This window comes from Carcharhinus amblyrhynchos, chromosome 15 (assembly GCF_965287045.1).
Source record: "Carcharhinus amblyrhynchos chromosome 15, sCarAmb.v2.hapA, whole genome shotgun sequence".
Taxonomy (NCBI): domain Eukaryota; kingdom Metazoa; phylum Chordata; class Chondrichthyes; order Carcharhiniformes; family Carcharhinidae; genus Carcharhinus; species Carcharhinus amblyrhynchos.
The window spans coordinates 28,594,494-28,612,707 of record NC_137338.1 but is presented as its reverse complement, the minus strand read 5'-3'; the positions used below and the strand labels follow the sequence as shown (position 1 = coordinate 28,612,707).

The 18,214-nt window shown below is 43.6% G+C and overlaps 1 protein-coding gene across 1 annotated transcript in view; it reads right to left on the bottom strand.

Annotated features, from left to right (window-relative positions):
* Positions 1-764: 764 nt before the first annotated feature.
* Positions 765-18,214, bottom strand: part of chaf1b (chromatin assembly factor 1, subunit B) — a 35,558-nt gene continuing 18,108 nt past the window's right edge. The window contains exons 9-14 of the mRNA XM_080203247.1: positions 11,982-12,051; positions 11,804-11,895; positions 9,620-9,776; positions 7,003-7,431; positions 3,886-3,971; positions 765-1,171 (exon numbers count right to left, since the gene is read on the bottom strand). Coding sequence (XP_080059373.1) covers positions 1,074-1,171; positions 3,886-3,971; positions 7,003-7,431; positions 9,620-9,776; positions 11,804-11,895; positions 11,982-12,051 — 932 coding nt within the window. The 3' untranslated portion in view covers positions 765-1,073. The remainder of the gene's footprint in view (positions 1,172-3,885; positions 3,972-7,002; positions 7,432-9,619; positions 9,777-11,803; positions 11,896-11,981; positions 12,052-18,214) is intronic.

Here is an 18,214-nt window from a genome sequence, read left to right as displayed (position 1 = left end):
CTGATCTCTTTTGTGCAATGTTACTACGGCATGCCTCAAAATGCTCAGCATTACTGTAGTTCACAACTTTAACATGATTTTTTTTGTTCTCTTGTCCTAACCCACACCACCAAATAAAGAGTCAAGTAATGCAAATCTGCTCCTCCACCCACGTAGCAGCTGGCCGAGAACAATTTGCTGGTGAGACTGGGGAAGGGAAAAGGGACAAAGTCACTGCCCTCCACCTGTGGGCAGCATGGTGGAACATGGTTAGCACTGCTGCCTCACAACACCATGTGTTATATTTGTGCGGAGTTTGCACGTTCTCCGTGCCTGCGTGGGTTTCCTCCGGGCTGTCCGGTTTCCTCCCACAGTCCAAAAATGTGCTGGTTAGGGTGCACTGGCCATGTTAAATTCTCCCTCAGTGTACTCGAACGGGCGCCGGAGTGTGGCGACTAGGGGATTTCCACAGTAACTTCATGTAAGGCTACTTATGACACTAATAAATAAACTTACACAACTCTCAGCATTGCAGGTATTAATCAGTGGAAACATGGCTCATCTTCCAGTTCACCCATTAATTGACACTGCCAAGCAAGCTAACTGGCCCTTCACTTTACTGCTTTTTGTATGATCTTACTGCGCACTTTGTGAAGTAACCACACTTCAAAGTGTAGGTACAACAGGAAAGATATCTCGGAGATGCAATTAAGGCAGAAAACACAAGTTAGATCTTGTATGGAACTGGATCAAAACGTACATTTCTATCAACATAAACAGAAAAATCTTTTAATTTCAAGACATAATTGACACTTTGTACAGTGATTAACTAAAATAGGACTATTCACATTTAGAAAGAGCCTAACATCAAGGGGATGGTATGACATATTTAAAACCGATAACAAAAAGAAACAAAATTAGAGGTCCCTCACATGCCTTGCAACACAATCTCCAGCTCGCATATATATCCAAGCATTGCAGCAAATCCAACCACATTGCAGAATTTTATAAAAGTACAGGTGTTAAAAAAGTTACGAGCCATGTTCATTTGTTGCCAGTTTCCACACTTGTCGTCCCACAGTCATCATCTGTCTTCACGTTATCTGTGGGTCTGAGCTCTGGTTATCGTCCATTCTGGAGCGTTTAGCAGCGGGTGACTTGCATGAAGTATCACTGGACGGAGAGGGTCTCCCTAAAACATTGAAAGCATTCCGTTTAATTTATAAAGCATAGCTCTGACCAACAAAACACGTGCACGTGAACATCAAAGATAGGGAGACTGAACTGCATGGTTGCAGCGCCTCACCATGTTGAATAGCTTGACAACCCTCATTCAAGGTCAACATTTGAATAACAGCCATTTCAGCAAACAACTGGAGAACACCTCGCATCAATGGAACCTTTTCCCAGCAAAGCAACAGAGTGGAGGCCTCAATGATAACCTTGCCGAAGAATAATATTTATTTATGCGGGAATTCTTGTTTTATTTGGAGAGACATCCAGTTCTTTCCAGCGACGCTCAAAAAATCTTTTAGCAATGAGTTATATATTTACATAGCAACTTTAAACTTGTGAAAAGGCCCAAGGATCTCACCAAAGAAGGTGTGCGATTAAAGGATGCCTGGGTGGGTTCAGGTCATGCAAGGCATCCACATCTAATTATTCAATTAACTTTCACCAATTCTCCCCCCAGTACCACAGCTTTTCCTCATCAACTCTTTCTCAGTAGCAGACATCAGCCTGAAGGGCCTGTTTCCATCAACAGTGATGGAGTGGAAATGGTCGAGAGCTTCACGTTTTTAGATATTCAGCTCATTTACAACCTGTCCTGACCCTTCAACCTCGACGCTATAGTTAAGAAAGCTCATCAATATCTCTACTTTCTCAGAAGACTAACAAAATTGTGTATTTCAGCTACGACTCTTGCTAATTTTTAAGATGCACCATAGAAAGCATTCTTTCTGGTTGTACCACAGCTTGGTATGGCTCCTGCTCCGACCAGAACGCAGAAAACTACAAAGGGTTGTGAATGTAGCCCAGTCTATCACACAAAGCAGCCTCCCATCCACTGACTGCTGCCTTGGAAAAGCAGCCGGCATAATCAAGGACCCCACACACCCCAGACATTCTCTCTTCCACCTCCTTCCGTTGGGAAAATGATACAAAAAACTGAAAACATGTACCAACCAACTCAAGAACAGCTTCTTCTCTGCTGCCATCAGACTTTCGAATGGATCTACCATATATGAAGCTGATCTTTCTCCTCACCTTCAAAATGTACCTGTAACTCTACATTCTGCACCCTATCCTTTCCCTCTTTCCTATGTCCTCTATAAACAGTATATTTTGCCTGTATAGTGCACAAGAAACAATACCTTTCACAATATCCCAATACATGTGACAATAATAAAGCAAATCATGCTGCACGCTAGTATCTCCTCGGTGCCAGCAGCTATTTCAACTCGAGGCCCATCCTATCCTCATCTGAACCACGTAAGGGTCTGCTGCAGCAATCCTGGTTCATTCATTTTCCCTTTCATGGCTACTGTCCCACCACCGGCTTGGCTAAGAGCAGTTCAGCACCACCAACCTGGGACTGAAAATAACTGATGTGTTTTATTTAAAAGTGCAATTTTAACACTGAAAAAAATTCTACCGTTTCTACACTTGGACATCACCCTTATTGTCGTGAACTATCTCTTTTTAATCAGTCTCTCAGGATCGAGGATTATTAACTTCTACTCCGGTATGATGGCTGATAAGTCGAATATGTGATCTGAAGACTCGGGCTCACACAGAGCAGACAGATGTGGGCAGCATGGTGGCACAGTGGTTAGCACTGCTGCCTCACAGCGCCAGGGACCCCGGTTCAATTCCCAGCTTGGGACAATGTCTGTATGGAGCTTGCACGTTTTCCCTATGTCTGTGTGGTTTCCGCGGGGTGCTGCAGTTTCCTCCCACATTCTGAAAGACGTGCAGGTTAGGAGCATTGACCCGAACAGGTACCAGACTGTGGCGACTAGAGGAATTTCACGGAAACATCATTGCAGTGTTACTGTAAGCCTTACTTGTGACTAATAAATAAACTTTTCCTTACAGATGAGGTACTTAGAGATTTTACCCTCTTTTTCCCAGCAGTTTGTACCCCCAACCAAGTCTCTCAAGTGTTTGACATCTTCCCAAAAGTACCTTCTCCATTTTGCTTGGTTACAAGGCAGGGTCAGAGAGGAGGTTTCAGCATTTCAGGGATACTTTGAGAATATCACTGAAACATTTCTGTTGTCCTGTCCTTCTGCATTAACTATCTACCCTAAAGGTCATACACCAAAAACCAACCATCATGTCATGAATAACACCAATCTTTCTGACTCTCAAAGTTAGCAACTGGTGAAACTGGCTATTTTTCAACTGTAAAAATCACAAGTGAATAAAGAAGTTACATAACTTGGGATTTGAAAGATATCAGAAACTGAACACAATCCACCACCTGCCCTCAGACAGCAAGACTAATGAAGTGTCAACTCCATGCTCAGTGGCTCTCTGCCTAACAGAAACTTGTGTCTGTTGGGGGCATGGCCCTTTAAAAGAACAGACCTTGTGACCTGGGACACAAGCTCTGCCAAGGGACTTGTGCTAACAGTGCTAGAGATACAATGTGTTAATAAACAGTTCCAGTTAGTTTATTCCCATTTACCTCATGGTCTCTTTTTAATCTATAAGTAGACCTCATACATAAAACTTACCCCATTGCTATTTACAAACACAGCTTTACCTACTGGCCTCTTATCACCACCTCTGCCTTTCTTCATCCGTGCTTCTACTTTTAAAATTGAAATTTAAAGTTTAACCAATAAAGGCCATGCTTCAAGTTCAGTTAGTTGATGGTTAGCTGGAATGACTACGTACCGTGCGTTGTTTTTTCTGCTTGGGTTACAGGTGATGTAGATGCCACTTGAGAGGAACTTGGGTTCACAGGAGTCAGTGAGATTCGCCTAGAAGAGGAGCAGGTAGCTCATTACTGAAAGTAACCGGGAATACAAAAGCCCAAGATATCCATCACAAAATACACACAATAGCTACAGCACCAAAACCACCCCTCTTTGCAGCTTCCATGCAAGGATCAGTAGATACAAGCCCAGGAAACATTACTGCTCACAGGCAGCAATTGCTGCTTATAAGCAAATGAGAGGAAATTGATCCCAAGAAAGTCACACAAAACAGACAAACACGTATTGAATCTGTTTCACAATCTGCCCGATTTTCCTTTCTCACCAATTTCAAGTGAAATGACAGAGTGCAACCTGTCCTGCTACTCCCCATGCCAACACTATGGTTAAGAAAGCCCACCAACACCTCTACTTTCTCAGAAGACTAAGGAAATTTGGCATGTCCACCATGGCTCTCATCAACTTTTACAAATGTACCATAGAAAACATTCTTTCTGGTTGTATCACAGCTTGGTACAGCTCCTGCTCTGCCCAAGACTGCAAAGAATGACAAAAGGTCGTGAATGTAGCCCAATCCATCATGCAAACCATCCTCCCATCCACTGACTCTGTCTACACCTCCCACTCTTGGAAAAGTAGCCAGCATAATTAAGGACCCTACGCACCTCAAACAGACTCTCTTCCACCTTCTTCCGTCAGGAAAAAGATACACAAGTCTAAGGTCACGTACCAACCGACTTGAGCAGTTTCTTCCCTGCTGCTGTCAGGCTTACCTTGCGCTAAGTTGATCTTTCTCTATACCCTAGCTATGACTGTAATACTACATTCTGCAGTCTCTCCTTTTCTTCTCTATGAACAATATACTCTGTCTGTATAAAGTACAAAAAACAACCTTTTACACTGTATACTAATACATTTAAAAATAATAAATCAAATCAAAAATCAAAAAACAGGCTGCCTGTCTGGTGCTATTGCCTGTACTGAATTCTATTCTCTGACTTTAACCTAGTCAGTAGGCTGGCCACTAAATTTTGTCACTTTATCAGCAATGTGAAGCTAATCCAGAATTAATCCCAGAAATTGATGCTGACTCTTCTAACTAACCCACATTTTTCCATGTGACTACTAAATCTATCCAAATCAGTGTAAATGTTAATATAATCCACTAAAATAAATGCAAAATACTGCAGCTGGTGGAAATCAGAAACAAAAACAAAATGCTGGAAAGATGCAGCAGGTCTGGCAGCATCTGTGGAGAGGGAAGCAGAGTTAAAGTTCCAAGTCTGAATGACTTATTGGAACAATGTGGTTTGAACTGTGACACAGTGACCCCTGGGCACAGAAAGGGCAGAAATGGAGTAACAGGAAGCAATTCACAGCACCACTATGCCATTCATACTATATTCAGCTGACCATGGTCCGTTAGCTCACATCCCAGCATCATGTCCTAATCGCAAAGTGCCCTGTATACCCTTTCCATTCCACATTGGTTAGCACAGCTGTCTCACAGCGCTATAGAGACGCAGGTTAAATTCCACCCTCATGTGACTGTCTGGAGTCTGTACTTTCTCGGTGTGTGTGGGGGTTTCCTCCTACACTTCAGTGTGCAGGTTAGGTTGATTGGCCATAGTAAATTGCCCCATAGGATTAAAGGGACTAGCAGGGTAAATATGTGGCGTTACAGGGATAGGGCCTAGGTGGGATTGTTGTTGGTGCAGGTTCGACAGGTCAAATGGCCGTCTTCTGCACTATAGAGATTCCATGATTCTATGTCCTGGGATTGAGATGAGTGACCTCAAATAACTGCAACTGTCTCACTTATGCTAGATATGACTCTTAACCAGTGAAGAGTTTCCCCCTGATTTACACTAACTTGAATTTTGCCAGGACTCTGATGCCACACTCAGTCTGTCATGAGCAGATACTCTCACCTCTCCACATTGCCAGTTAGATGCCAGTGTCATTGCTGTGCTGGAACAGTTTAGTTTGGGGCACAGCTAGTCCTGGAGCACAAGTCTTCAGTACTATAGCCAGAACATTATTAGAACCCATAGCCTTTGCAGCATCCAGAGCCTTCAGCCGTTTTTTTTTAATATCAAATGAAATGAATCAAACTGTTTAAAGGCTGGTTTGTGATGCTGGGGACCTCAGCAGGATGCCGAGATGGATCACCCATTCGGCACTTCTGGTTTCAACCTTATTGTTTGCACTAATGTGCTGGGATGCCCCAGCATCAAGGGAACCTCCTCCTCCATTAAACAGAAGTTCTTTAAATTATGTATCACAACAGAATGTGGCAGGACTGCAGAGCTTAGATCTGACCCATAGGATATTGGGTTGCTTAGCTATGTCTGTAGCATGCTACTTACATTGGACTCCCTATCTTCTGAGCCTCCTCTGATTCCAAGCTTGTGATGCTCCCCCCACCCCCTCTGTGCCCAGCCTGTCCTCCTCCTTCCTCCAGACCCTGTGACCTTCTTTGCTGCACTTGCTCCTCTTGCCCAATCCTCCTCCTCTTATCCTCATTGCTTCTCATTGTAAGAGAGTATATATTTTTGTATTTTTTTTTAAGTAGACTTGTGACTCTGCTTCACTAGATCGACATCTCATTGTTAGGCATGCCAGGTGCTGGCTCCTGCATTCTTCACTGAAGCAGGGTGGATATCTTGGCTTCATGATAATGGTAGAGTGGGAGATATGCCAGGCCATGAGGTTACAGGTTGTGGCTGTATACGATTCTGCTGCTGCTGATGGCCCTTGACACAAAATGGTGGAACTAAATTTAAATAGATCTGATCGTATATTTATTTATTCCTGTACGTTTTCAGTAAGTTCACCCTCTTGGACTATAGGAAGGAGGATTGAAATCTAAGTTCTTCAAATATCATTCTAACAGCACCTCTCATGAAGCATATATAAATGAGCCACACAGTGGACTCACATTGAAGTGCCTGGCTTTGCTGCAACACCGCCCCTTCGAGCAGTTAACACCAACAGGGGAGTTAAAAATAAAGCCAAGAGAAGTAACCGCAAGGAGAATGCCGCGATCGATGGCTTGTCGATTGATCTACGTTACCTGGGCACCGGGGTGTTGCTGGGTTTGCTCCATGCCTCCAAGGTACTCAGTGTGATCCTCCGGGGTTGAGAGGTTTTGCGAGCAGCAGTGTGGTGAGACGCCGCGTCCAACAAGGTTGGTGAGGCTTTGGTCGTAAGGGGTGTACTGGGGCTCTCGGTAGCAGGGACTGCTGCTGCGCTGGTCATTTTCAGCTGGGTAGGGATGACAGAGTCCTGTTGGTCCACGTTCCTGACGTGAGTGCTGCACTCTGTCTGCTTTGGGGTCCGGTTTGCTTGACCCTTCTTCAGTCTTTTCTCCGAGACGCCGGGGACCTGCATGGGGAGCACCGGCTTCTCTTTCAAAGGGATACCCAACTCATCTTTCTCAAACGTGACAAAGGAACAGTACCCATCGGTGGACGAGATAGTGAGGAAAGTGCCATCTCTTGACCTATTTAAAAGGATTTGAATGACACACATCAGCAAATGATTTTCAACAACCATCCTCCAAAACAGTCCAGTTAAGATGTGTACAATTCACCTAAGGGGAGAAAAACAGCAAGCGTCTGAGTTGAAAGACACCAGAACTGCAGAGGTTCAAACAAAAAATTTCCCATGAACTCTATTCTCCCCTTCCCCACCCTGCCCCCAAAAGATATTCAACTTTCAGCTAAATAAAAAAACGTTTGTACGAACATCCCTGGACAAATGAACTATTTAAGAGTTAATTTTAAGATCAATTGATCTAAAAGATTAATCTTTAAGCTTCCCAGTAAACTCACAGGACGCAGGATCCCACAGGTGGCCCGGGCTGCGGGTGGGTTAAGTTGGTGTGCTAACCGGGTAGTAACTAGGGCTTGCACTCACCACAGTACAATGTGGCTCCTTTCTAAACCTGGCTGCACCTTCACAGGCTGATATCCCTTATGGATGGAAGCTAGGTAACTAAAAATCTAAGGATAAGTCATCCAGGATCAATAAATTGGACATTCAGTGACAGAAGCCCGGAAATGGGCCAAAGGACCTTTTCTGCATTTTACGTCTCCACGGTGGGGATTTTACCGCCAGGGCGGGCGCAACACGCAGAATGGGATTCTCTGTTGGCCTCGAGCAGGATTTTACAAGCCTCACCTGAGCAAGATGGTAAAATAGCAGCCCATGACTCTATAGCATCTATAGAATGAAGGATGAGCACCCTGCCTGAAGTGGGTTGGAAGATGAAATGCTAGTAAATCAAGGGGTGGGTGGGGAAAATATTCAAACTTGGATTGCTTCCAAGCCAAATATAATTTTAAGCAATGACTCTGAAAAAGATCTTATAAACATTTCTGACAGGTATACACTATATTCCAAAATCATAGCATCCCTACAGTGCAGGAGGCCATTCAGCCCATCAAGTCTGCACCAACAATCCCACCTAGATCCTATCCCCAATAATCCCATGCATTTATCCTTCTAATCTCCAATACTAAGGGGCAATTAAGCATGGCCAATCAAACTAACCTACATTTCTTTGGACTGTGGGATGAAACCAGAGCACCCGGAGGTAACCCACACAGACATGGGGAGAATGTGCAAATTCCATACAATCACCTGAGGCCAGAATTGAACCCGGGTTCCCAGCGCTGTGAGGCAGCAATGCTACCGTGGTTTTGATTGTGCTAACAACTAATTTTTTAAACAAAAGTTTCCTTTATTGTTTCATGATGTTAAATATCTCTGGGTGGTAAAATAATCAGCAAAGGAGTAAAAGAAATAGCAAAAACAATTCACCTCGATTTCAGGAAATACACAATCAACTCATTGTTTAACCAGTTAACATCATCAGACTACGTCCTCTCGTCTCTTCTCACAACACCAAGTAATATTTAAGAGGAGATCTTGGAGAGAGATGACCAAAGCAACATTTTCAGAAACGCCATGACAGCAGGGCACTGGGCACAGGTTCAAGCTTGCGAAAACCATCAATACATATTATACCACTAAGCTACAAAGAGGCAGAGACAGGTTTACACCTGGGTGGCATAGTGGCACAGTGGTTAGCACTGTTGCCTCACAGCATCAGGGACCCAGGTTCAATTCCTGGCTTGGGTCACAGTTTGTGCAGAACCTACCCGTTCTCCCCAAATCTGCGTGAAGTTCCTCCGGGTGCTCCAGTTTCCTCCCAAAATCTGAAAGACGTGGTTAGGTGTATTGGCCATGCTAAATTCTCGCTCAGTGTACCCGAACAAGTGTTGGAGTGTGGCAACTAGGGGATTTTCACAGCAACTTCACTGCAGTGTTAATATAAGCCTAATTGTGACACTAATAAAATAAACTAACTTTAAGAACGAGGGTCAGGTATTTAAAATAGATATTATGTACAGGTCTTACAGAGGTATATGATGCTGCAGTTAAATATAGATAAGGAGAATGATGGACAGCTGGTCAAGAAGCCTGATGACGCCAGAAACCTATCCAAATTCTAAAATGCGCTAATGGTGAGGTGGAAAGGTTTGGAATTAGGAACAGAAAAGATTAAATGATTTTAAACTCCCGACTAATGCAAATCACATCATGTCATCTCCTGAAGCTTGGATTCAGAAAAAATACAAAAAAATGAATAATTCTGTGCAATTCCATTGTAAACCTTTCCATACCATGTTATATCACTCAGGGTGTGATAATGGATGTTTGAGATATAACCAAACGGGATTGTTTGTTGTGTATCGTACAAGAGTATGGAATCTTCTGAAGCTACTGCAAACACCAGTCGATATGGCAACTTGAACACGTTTGTTTTCTTAGGTGACTCATCTAAACATCAAAAAAAACTTGCGTTATAATTCTGTGGCAACTGAGATGGAGGGAAGGCAAACAATTACTCCAACAGGCAAAGACTGGGTTCAAAAACTACTTTGCATAAATAAAACAAGTACTCACCTCCTCACATAAAAAGCAGAAAATACTGAAAACACACACCTAAAGTTTAGCATCAATTTTGATGAAGGGATGAACCAAAAATATTTTAAAAATCTCCTTCTAATCTATCATGAAATCTCCAGAAACTATTTTACTTTGCGTGGCAGTGTTTAGTACTACTGTCTCACAGCGCTAGTGCGACTCGGGTTCAAATCCCAGCTTGGGTCAGTGTCTGTGTGGAATCTGCACATTCTCCCCGTGTCTTTGTGGGTTTCCTCCAGGTGCTCCAGTTTCCTCCCATAGTCAGAAAGACATGCTGGTAAGGCCCAATGGCCCTGCTAAATTCTCCTACAATGTACTTGAATAGGCACCAGAATGTGACAACAAGGGGATTTTCAGCGTAACTTCATTGCAGGGTTAAAGCAAGCCTACTTGTGACACTAATAAATAAAAAAACTTCATTCTGTCCAAAACACATTGCTGGCTAATTAGTACTTATCTTCCTGTATATATTATTGTGACAACAATAATTACATGCAATGGGTTCATTGATGTTAAATGAATAATTATATAATGATGTCCTCTTTGCCTCCGGTTTTCTCCCACTCTTAAGGTGTTGGCAACTTGCTGGGTTGGACAGGCTCAAGGCATTCTCCGGCACATAGGCCAAATGATCGTTGCTCACGTGAGAGCTTTGGCAGCATCAACAAACTACTTAACCACAGAGAACACTGATTCAATTGTGTCCTTTCCCAAGAGGCAGACATTAAACAGCCATGGAAACTGTTTTATTCCGCGGTGGCAATTTTTATTAATCTCAGACAATCTCCATCTACACTTTCTGCTGCCTCAGAAAAGCAGGCAGCATAATCAAGGACCCCACGCACCTCGGACATTCTCTCTTCCGCCTCCTTCCCTTGGGAAAAGATACAAACATCTGAGATCACGTACCAACCAACTCAAGAACAGCTTCTTCCCTGCTGCTATCAGGCCTTTGAATGGACCTACCTCATATTAAGCTGAAACAAAAACAAAAAAAACATATCAAGTTGATCTTTCTCTGCACCCTAGCTATGACTGTAACACCACAGTCTACACCATCTCCTTTCCTTCTCCCCTATGTACTCTATTTTGTTTGTATAGAGCGCAAGAAAATAATACTTTTCACTGCATCCCAACACGTGACAATAATAAATCGAATCAACGATCTCAGCTAGATTTCTGATTAACAATAAACTGGAGTGGTATGGGGGTTGTGGATGTAAAAGGCATGGAAGTGCCCAATCAGCAATGACCACAATGAATGATACCATTGGTACAATTAGCTCCTGGGCAAGGACCAGGCAGAAGACCCCATGTGCTTCTTGATGAGGAATTAATGTAATGGGCTTAACAACTTCCTTAGGGCCTTTGATGATTATGCCAATTCCAAAGTTTTGATTTATTGTTACATGTATTAGTAAACAGTGAAAAGGACTGTCTCTCGCATGCTATACAGACACTGCATACAGTTCACTAAATACTTAAGGGAGAAGGAGAGGAGCGGGTGCAGAATATAGTGTTACAGACATAGCTAGGGTGTAGAAAAAGATCAACTTAATATAAAGTAGGTCAATTCAAAGGCTGCAGGGAAGAAGCTGTTCTTAAGTCAGCTGGTACATGATCGCAGTTCTTATCAACTGAATAGTCTGGCAATGCCCTGTGTCTAGACTTACAGATGAAATGATGAGACAACCAATGTGTTAGAGGGTTCGCGGCACAGATCAGATCATCCGATGGCACAAATTACAGACCTCACAACAGGACAGAGAATTGTTGAGGCAGGGGTAATAGAGAAAAAAAATAGACTCAATTATCCCCAACAATTGTTACACAGGCTCAGATACTGTCAACTGCTGCTTACATTGCGTTATCCAACTCACCTTCTACTTTCTGTTGCCTTAGCTCAAAAAATAGCGGGCAGCAGCGAACAGCCAGGGTTGCTTTAGCAGGACAAGGCAGATGAGCTATCGGCCTTTGAATAAAAGAGACACATCGGTGAAGTTACCTCACAATTCTCAAGGAAGTGAGCAACACTGCAATAATAAAAAGAGTTCCTACCTTTTCAGGTTTTTTCTGGAGAATACGAACGTCGTGTTGGTAACATTCTCTCCAGCTTCAACGCAACCAGCTGAAAGAAGCAGCAGAACATTAATTAACCACAGGATAAAACCAAACACAAAAAGTGAACAGAGAATATTGGAAAGACGCGCAGCTCTCCAGTGTCCGGAAGCCAGCGGAGCAAACTTTTCAGATAGGTCAATTCGTCAGAACTAGGTTTCTCCAGAAGACCTAAACCAATTTTTACATACAGAAAATAGGAGCAGGAGGCCGTTCAGCCCTTTGAGCCTGCTCCCGCCATTCATTGTGATCATAGCTGATCATTCAACTGAATATCCTGATCCTGACTCCCCACCCAAATCTTTTAGGCCCCTTCGCCTCAACTGCTATATCTAACTATTTCATAGAAACATAGAAGAACTACAGCACAAACAGGCCATTGGCCCACAAGTTGCGCCGAACATGTCCCTACCTACTAGGCATACCTATAACCCTCTCTCTTACTAAGTTCCACGTACTTATCCAAAAGTCTCTTAAAAGGCCCTATTGAATCTGCCTCCATCACCGCTGCCGGCAGCCGATTCCATGCACCCACCACCCTCTGGGTGAAAAAGTTACTCCGACATCTCCTTTGTGCCTACTCCCCAGCACCCTAAACTCTTGTGGCAACCATTTCAGCCCTGGAAAAAAGCCTCTGAAAACCCACTCGATCTATACCTCTATCAGGACACCCCTCATCCTGCATCTCTCCAAGGAAAAAGGACTGAGCTCCCTCATCCTATCCTTATAAGGCATGCCACCCAATCCAAGCAACATCCTTGTAAATCTCCTCTGCACCCTTTCAATAGCTTCCACATCCTTTCTGTAATGAGGCAACCAGAACTGAGCACAGTACTCCAAGTGGGGTCTGACTAGGGTCTTATACAGCTGCAGCACCATCTCCCGACTCCTAAACTCAATTCCTCGATTGATTAATGCCAGTACACCATACGCCTTCTTACCACAGCCTCTACCCTGAGAAGCTGCTTTGAGCATCCTATGAACCTGGACCCCAAGATCCTTCTGAGCTTCCACACCGTCAAGAGTCTTACCCTTAATATTATAGACCTGCCCTATTTGACCTGCCCAAATGAATCATCACACACTTCTCTGGGTTGAAGTCCATCTGCCATTTCTCTGCCCAGTCTTGCATCCTATCAATGTCTCACTGTAACTTCTGACATCCCTCCACACTATCCACAACACCTCCAATCTTTGTGTCATCAGCAAACTTACCAACCCATCCCTCCACTTCCTCATCCAGGTCATTTATAAAAATCACAAAGAGAAAAATATTCAATGTTTTGGACTCAACTACCTTCTGTGGTAGCGAATTCCACAGGCTGACCATTCTCTGGGTGAAGAAATTTGTCCTCATCTCAATCCTAAACAGTCTGTGTATTTCCAGCATTTTCAGTTTCTACTTCAACAGTCAACTCAAACAATAATCACAAGTGCCTCCTGAACAGATTTGTTCCCAAATCATTCTTGTGAACTGAAAAACATGCACAAACTTCCCATTGTGCTTTAAAATCCTGAAGTACAGGAGGAAGAAAATTCATAGACACAACTACAGAAAATAAATTCAACAAAACCGATTTCTTGATAAGTAAACTCACCACAAAAAGGATCAAGCTGCAGCACTTTTCATCCTCCTCTCACCTAAATATTTAATAAATAATCCTCTCACTTCTAAGTAAAAGGTTTAGGCTTACAGTAACAAGGCAACGAAGTTACTGTGAAATTCTCCCAGTCACCACACTGGCGCCTGTTCGGGTCAATGCACCTAACCAGCATGTCTTTCGGACTGTGGGAGGAAACCAGAGCACCCAGGAGGAAACCTACGCAGACAGGGGGAGAACGTGCAAACTCCACATAGACACTGACCCAAGTCAGGAATCGAACCCTAGTCCCTGGCGCTCTGAGGCAACAGTGCTAACCACTGTGCCACCATGCCATCATTGTTATCCTTCCAAAGAGGCGTCAAATTCTTTGTAATTTTAAATACAGTGGCATTACTTAATAAAACAGCTGATTAGATCGCTGTTGTTTAAATATTTATTCCATTGCAGACATTTCACCCTTGGGACAGTTGTATCCATACATAAATAATATTATATCCATACATAAATACATACAAAGCACATCATGGAGACATGCTGAGGGAGTTACAGTCCCACATGAACAGAATATTTTTATGGTCCAAAGTTAAAGCTCCAGAGGCACTAGACTTTTGGGACAACAGCAGATACGAACACAGCTACATCCTGCCAAACTGAAACAGACCAAACTTGCGGATTGAAAAACATACAGGTCTCAGGCTCTGGATAGAACAGAAAGTTGGGGCAGAAGGTGGTTCTTTCAGCTCAAATCGCTTTCCAGACATACAGGAAAAATTCAACACTCCAACTCGGGAAATCAGAGTTAAATGGCCCCCTTCTGAACTCCAGGCTGAGAGTTATGGCGTAACGTACGGACAGAGTAGAAGCAGTTTTAGACTCTGCAGCTAATCCGCACTTTACCTGACATTGCTAGAATTTTAGGGTATATGAAACACATTTCTGATGTGCATCCCTGGTTATTCTAAATATATTTGTGTGTGAGGAAGTGTAAAAGCAATTATTCTTAGATTTAAAAAATCATTTCACTATTATCACAATCAAGCATTAACCATCACTATAATCAAATAGTTATTTGTAAATTGCATTTACCTCTATTTAAACACTCAGCCACTTAATTTTCAGCTGTTTTTTGTGCTCAGACCAAATGCACGTTCTATTCCCACAAAAGGCCAGATATTGGCACTGAAACAAAGGAACACTGACATTCCAGCACCGTCCTTGGAGAGGGTCCTTCTCCTGGATGGTGTGTCTTCTTTATACTCTGGAGCCAAGCTCTGCATCAGCAGAATTCAAATACTTGGCAGTGCAAACATTTTTAGATAACCTGGCTGACTTCTCAAGAGCAGCGACAAGGTCTGTGATATGCGCAAGACTTTGGATTTTGATAGTTGGGTTGCGGTCCGTACAGAGCATTGGAATTTGTTTTCCCTCCTTAATACAAAACATTGTCACCTACACAATAAACCATTCCCACCTTCATGTGAAAAGGTAATACTTCATTAAAACATGAATAACCAGTTTAAGTGCTGCAAGTAACAATCAATAAAAACTCCTTTCTTTGATCAATCTATCCACCCGATGCTGTCGATTTCCGCACAGATAGCTGCCTCATCAGGCATATTTCACCATGCATTTCTGAAGGCAGGCCTCCATCAAACCTCCTCTTTCCTCTGTCAGTTTATCGACAGCTATGTCGGAGGGACAGCACACACCGTTTTTGACATAAGTTTGTAGGAACCTGCCCACCACACACACACACACACAGGCTCAACTTTGCTCATGGAAGAGTTGCCTTCAGCAGTGTTTTCACACAATTCCGCAGAATGTTTATCCTCGTCATGTGAGGTGAGACAACTGACTGAAGGGGCACAACTCTCGCATGTTTCTCCTGCAGAGCACCAGACTGTGCTTCCCCTGGTGTGTTCGAGCAGGAATAGTCCATGGACGTAGTCAAGATGAATGATGTGCCGCTGAGTTTTGGTCTGTGTTGCTTTGGTTTGATGGACGGTCTCATGCAGCCATGTACAGTGAAGTCTTGGAACTTGATGTGGAGTTGCCTGTGTTGGACTAGGGTAGGCGCAGGAAGTAGTCTCACAACACCAAGTTAAAGTCCAACGTAGCATGCGCTTTTGGAGTGCCACTCCATCAGGTGAGTGCAGGATTTGTTTCACAAACAGGGCATATATAGACACAAGATAATGGTTGGAATGAGAATCTTAACAGGTAATTAAGTCTTTACAGGTGCAGACAATGCGAGTGGAGAGAGGGTTAAGCACAGGTTAAAAACATGAGAATGGTCTCCAACCAGGACAGTTAGTGAGATGTTGCAAGCCCAGGTAAGTTGTGGGGGTTACAGATAGTGAGACATGAACCCAAGATCCCGGTTGAGGCAGTCCTCGTGCGTGCGGAACTTGGCTGAATCGCTGAGCGGAAACGGATAGCGACATTCCTTGACTCCATCCTGGCCCTTTAACCTTTTTAGCTAAAAAATTGGGTTTTCTGTTCCACCGTCACCAAACTTATTATGATTTGGGCAGCATATTACTAGGGTCCATGGACTTGATAACAAGTCTAATTGACCAGTAACTGATCATTTATATGTGTTGGATGGATGGACTGCTGATTGTGATGCCTGCACACACACCACCCCCCCCCCCCCAGTATTATAGGGATGAACTCCGAGCGGAAAGGTGGTGAGCGCTCATCCCAGTTTACACCCTGCCCCCACCAGAAACCTGCCCTTCAAGGGGCATCTAAAATTCAATCCAACAGTTCTAACTTTGATCCATCACTGTGCTAGATTTCTTTCTAGGTTTGCTGGCTGCTTCATCCTCTTAATGCCACTCTCATCACGTGAACTTGACTGGTTTACACTGGGCTCCAAAATCTAATTCAGTGTTACTCATAAGGAACAGTTGGCGGGAGTGAGAGAAAACTCAGCACTAAGTCTTGAACACTGCACTCGGTATCTCCCCCTTCTGATACCAGCCCCTTTGCAAATCAGCCAATTCCCCACACACACTAAAACAGAAAACGCTGGAAAAACTCAGAAGGTCTGACAGCATCTGTGGAGAGAGAATGCAGCCAACGTTTCAAGTCTGGATGACCCTTCGTCAGAGCTAATTCCACATCCATGCAGGTATTCCCTTGAATTCTCACCCCCTTAACTTACAGTAATAATATTTATCAGCAATCAATTTTTAAAATCTGAGTATCCCCTGTTCAAATAAACTGTGGTCACTTACGAAATAGAATAGAATCATAGAATAGAATCCCTACAGTGCAGGAGGCCATTTGGCCCATGAAGTCTGCAATGAATCTCTGACAGAGGATCCTAACCCAGGCAAGTTTCCGTAACCCACATTTTTACCATGCTAATCCTTACTAACAAATCTTGGGGCACTATGGGGCAATTTAGTTATGGCCAATCCACCTAACGTGCACTTCTTTGGTCTGTGTGGGAGGAAACCAGAGAACCTGGAGGAAACCCACATAGACACTGGGAGGATGTGCAACTCCACACAGTCAGTCGCCCAGGTCCCTGGTGCTATGAGGCAGCAGTGCTAACCACTCTGCCGCCCGTAAAGCAGGTTGGCTTGTGTTTGTCAGATTGTCCCCCGCTCTACTCCTGGTCTTCGTTCCGCTGACAATCGCTTCTGTCCTTTGACCAGACGCTGATTCAAAGCTGTCTATCGAGCTGTCTCATTTTCATACTCTCCAGGTGGTTTCTAAACTGCTAGTGTCTTCACCCACAGTCACCGCCTTTCTCAAAGACTTCACCCCGATCCCCCAAGAGGAAATATAGCCTCATTCACTGAACCATTGTGATTCCACTCCTTGACGGTGCTTGGGCTGTACCTGTTACCGTAGAACCATCAATCACAAATCTTGTTTCGTGGCACTCAGCGTTAACATTGGCCTTGACAAAGTTAAGGGAAGAGTGCTACCACCTGCTGGTGAGTGTAAGTTTTGCAGCATCAGCTGCCGACCTTCCATGTGGGAAAAGTGCGTCATGGCTGTCATGTGACTGAGACACCAGGCTGTGGGGAATTCTGGGTGTGTACGTCAGTACTGGGTGAGACTACAGTTTTACAGGAGATCATGTCATGGCAGCTGACCTCCCGAAAGTTCAATAAGTTGCTGAATGTTGCTTGCTGAAAATTGTGTGTGTGACATTTTAAATAAAACAGTGTTATGATTTAAAGTTGTTTTTCTTTAATGTTCCGTTCTGCCAATGGAAGCTATTGGTGACTCAGCACTCTGCACTATTCAGTTATTATTTAAAAATAACTCTGTCCTATCCTGACATCCACAATGAATGACTGCAGGATGACGTACCAGCAACTTGTAGTTCCTATTCTGCACAGTTGGAAAATCAGTCAAAGGCTGAACAGAGCATAAGTCCAACAAGCAGAATCAGTGTGACACTCACTACAGATTCCCTTCAGCCTAAACTCATTTTTCCTTTCTCCTGTTGTACCCAAGTTTCTTTCCTTCTCTCCCAAAGGAGATAAAATCCACAAAACAGCTCTTCCGTACCATGTCCAGATGAGGAACCTTCATAACTAAGTG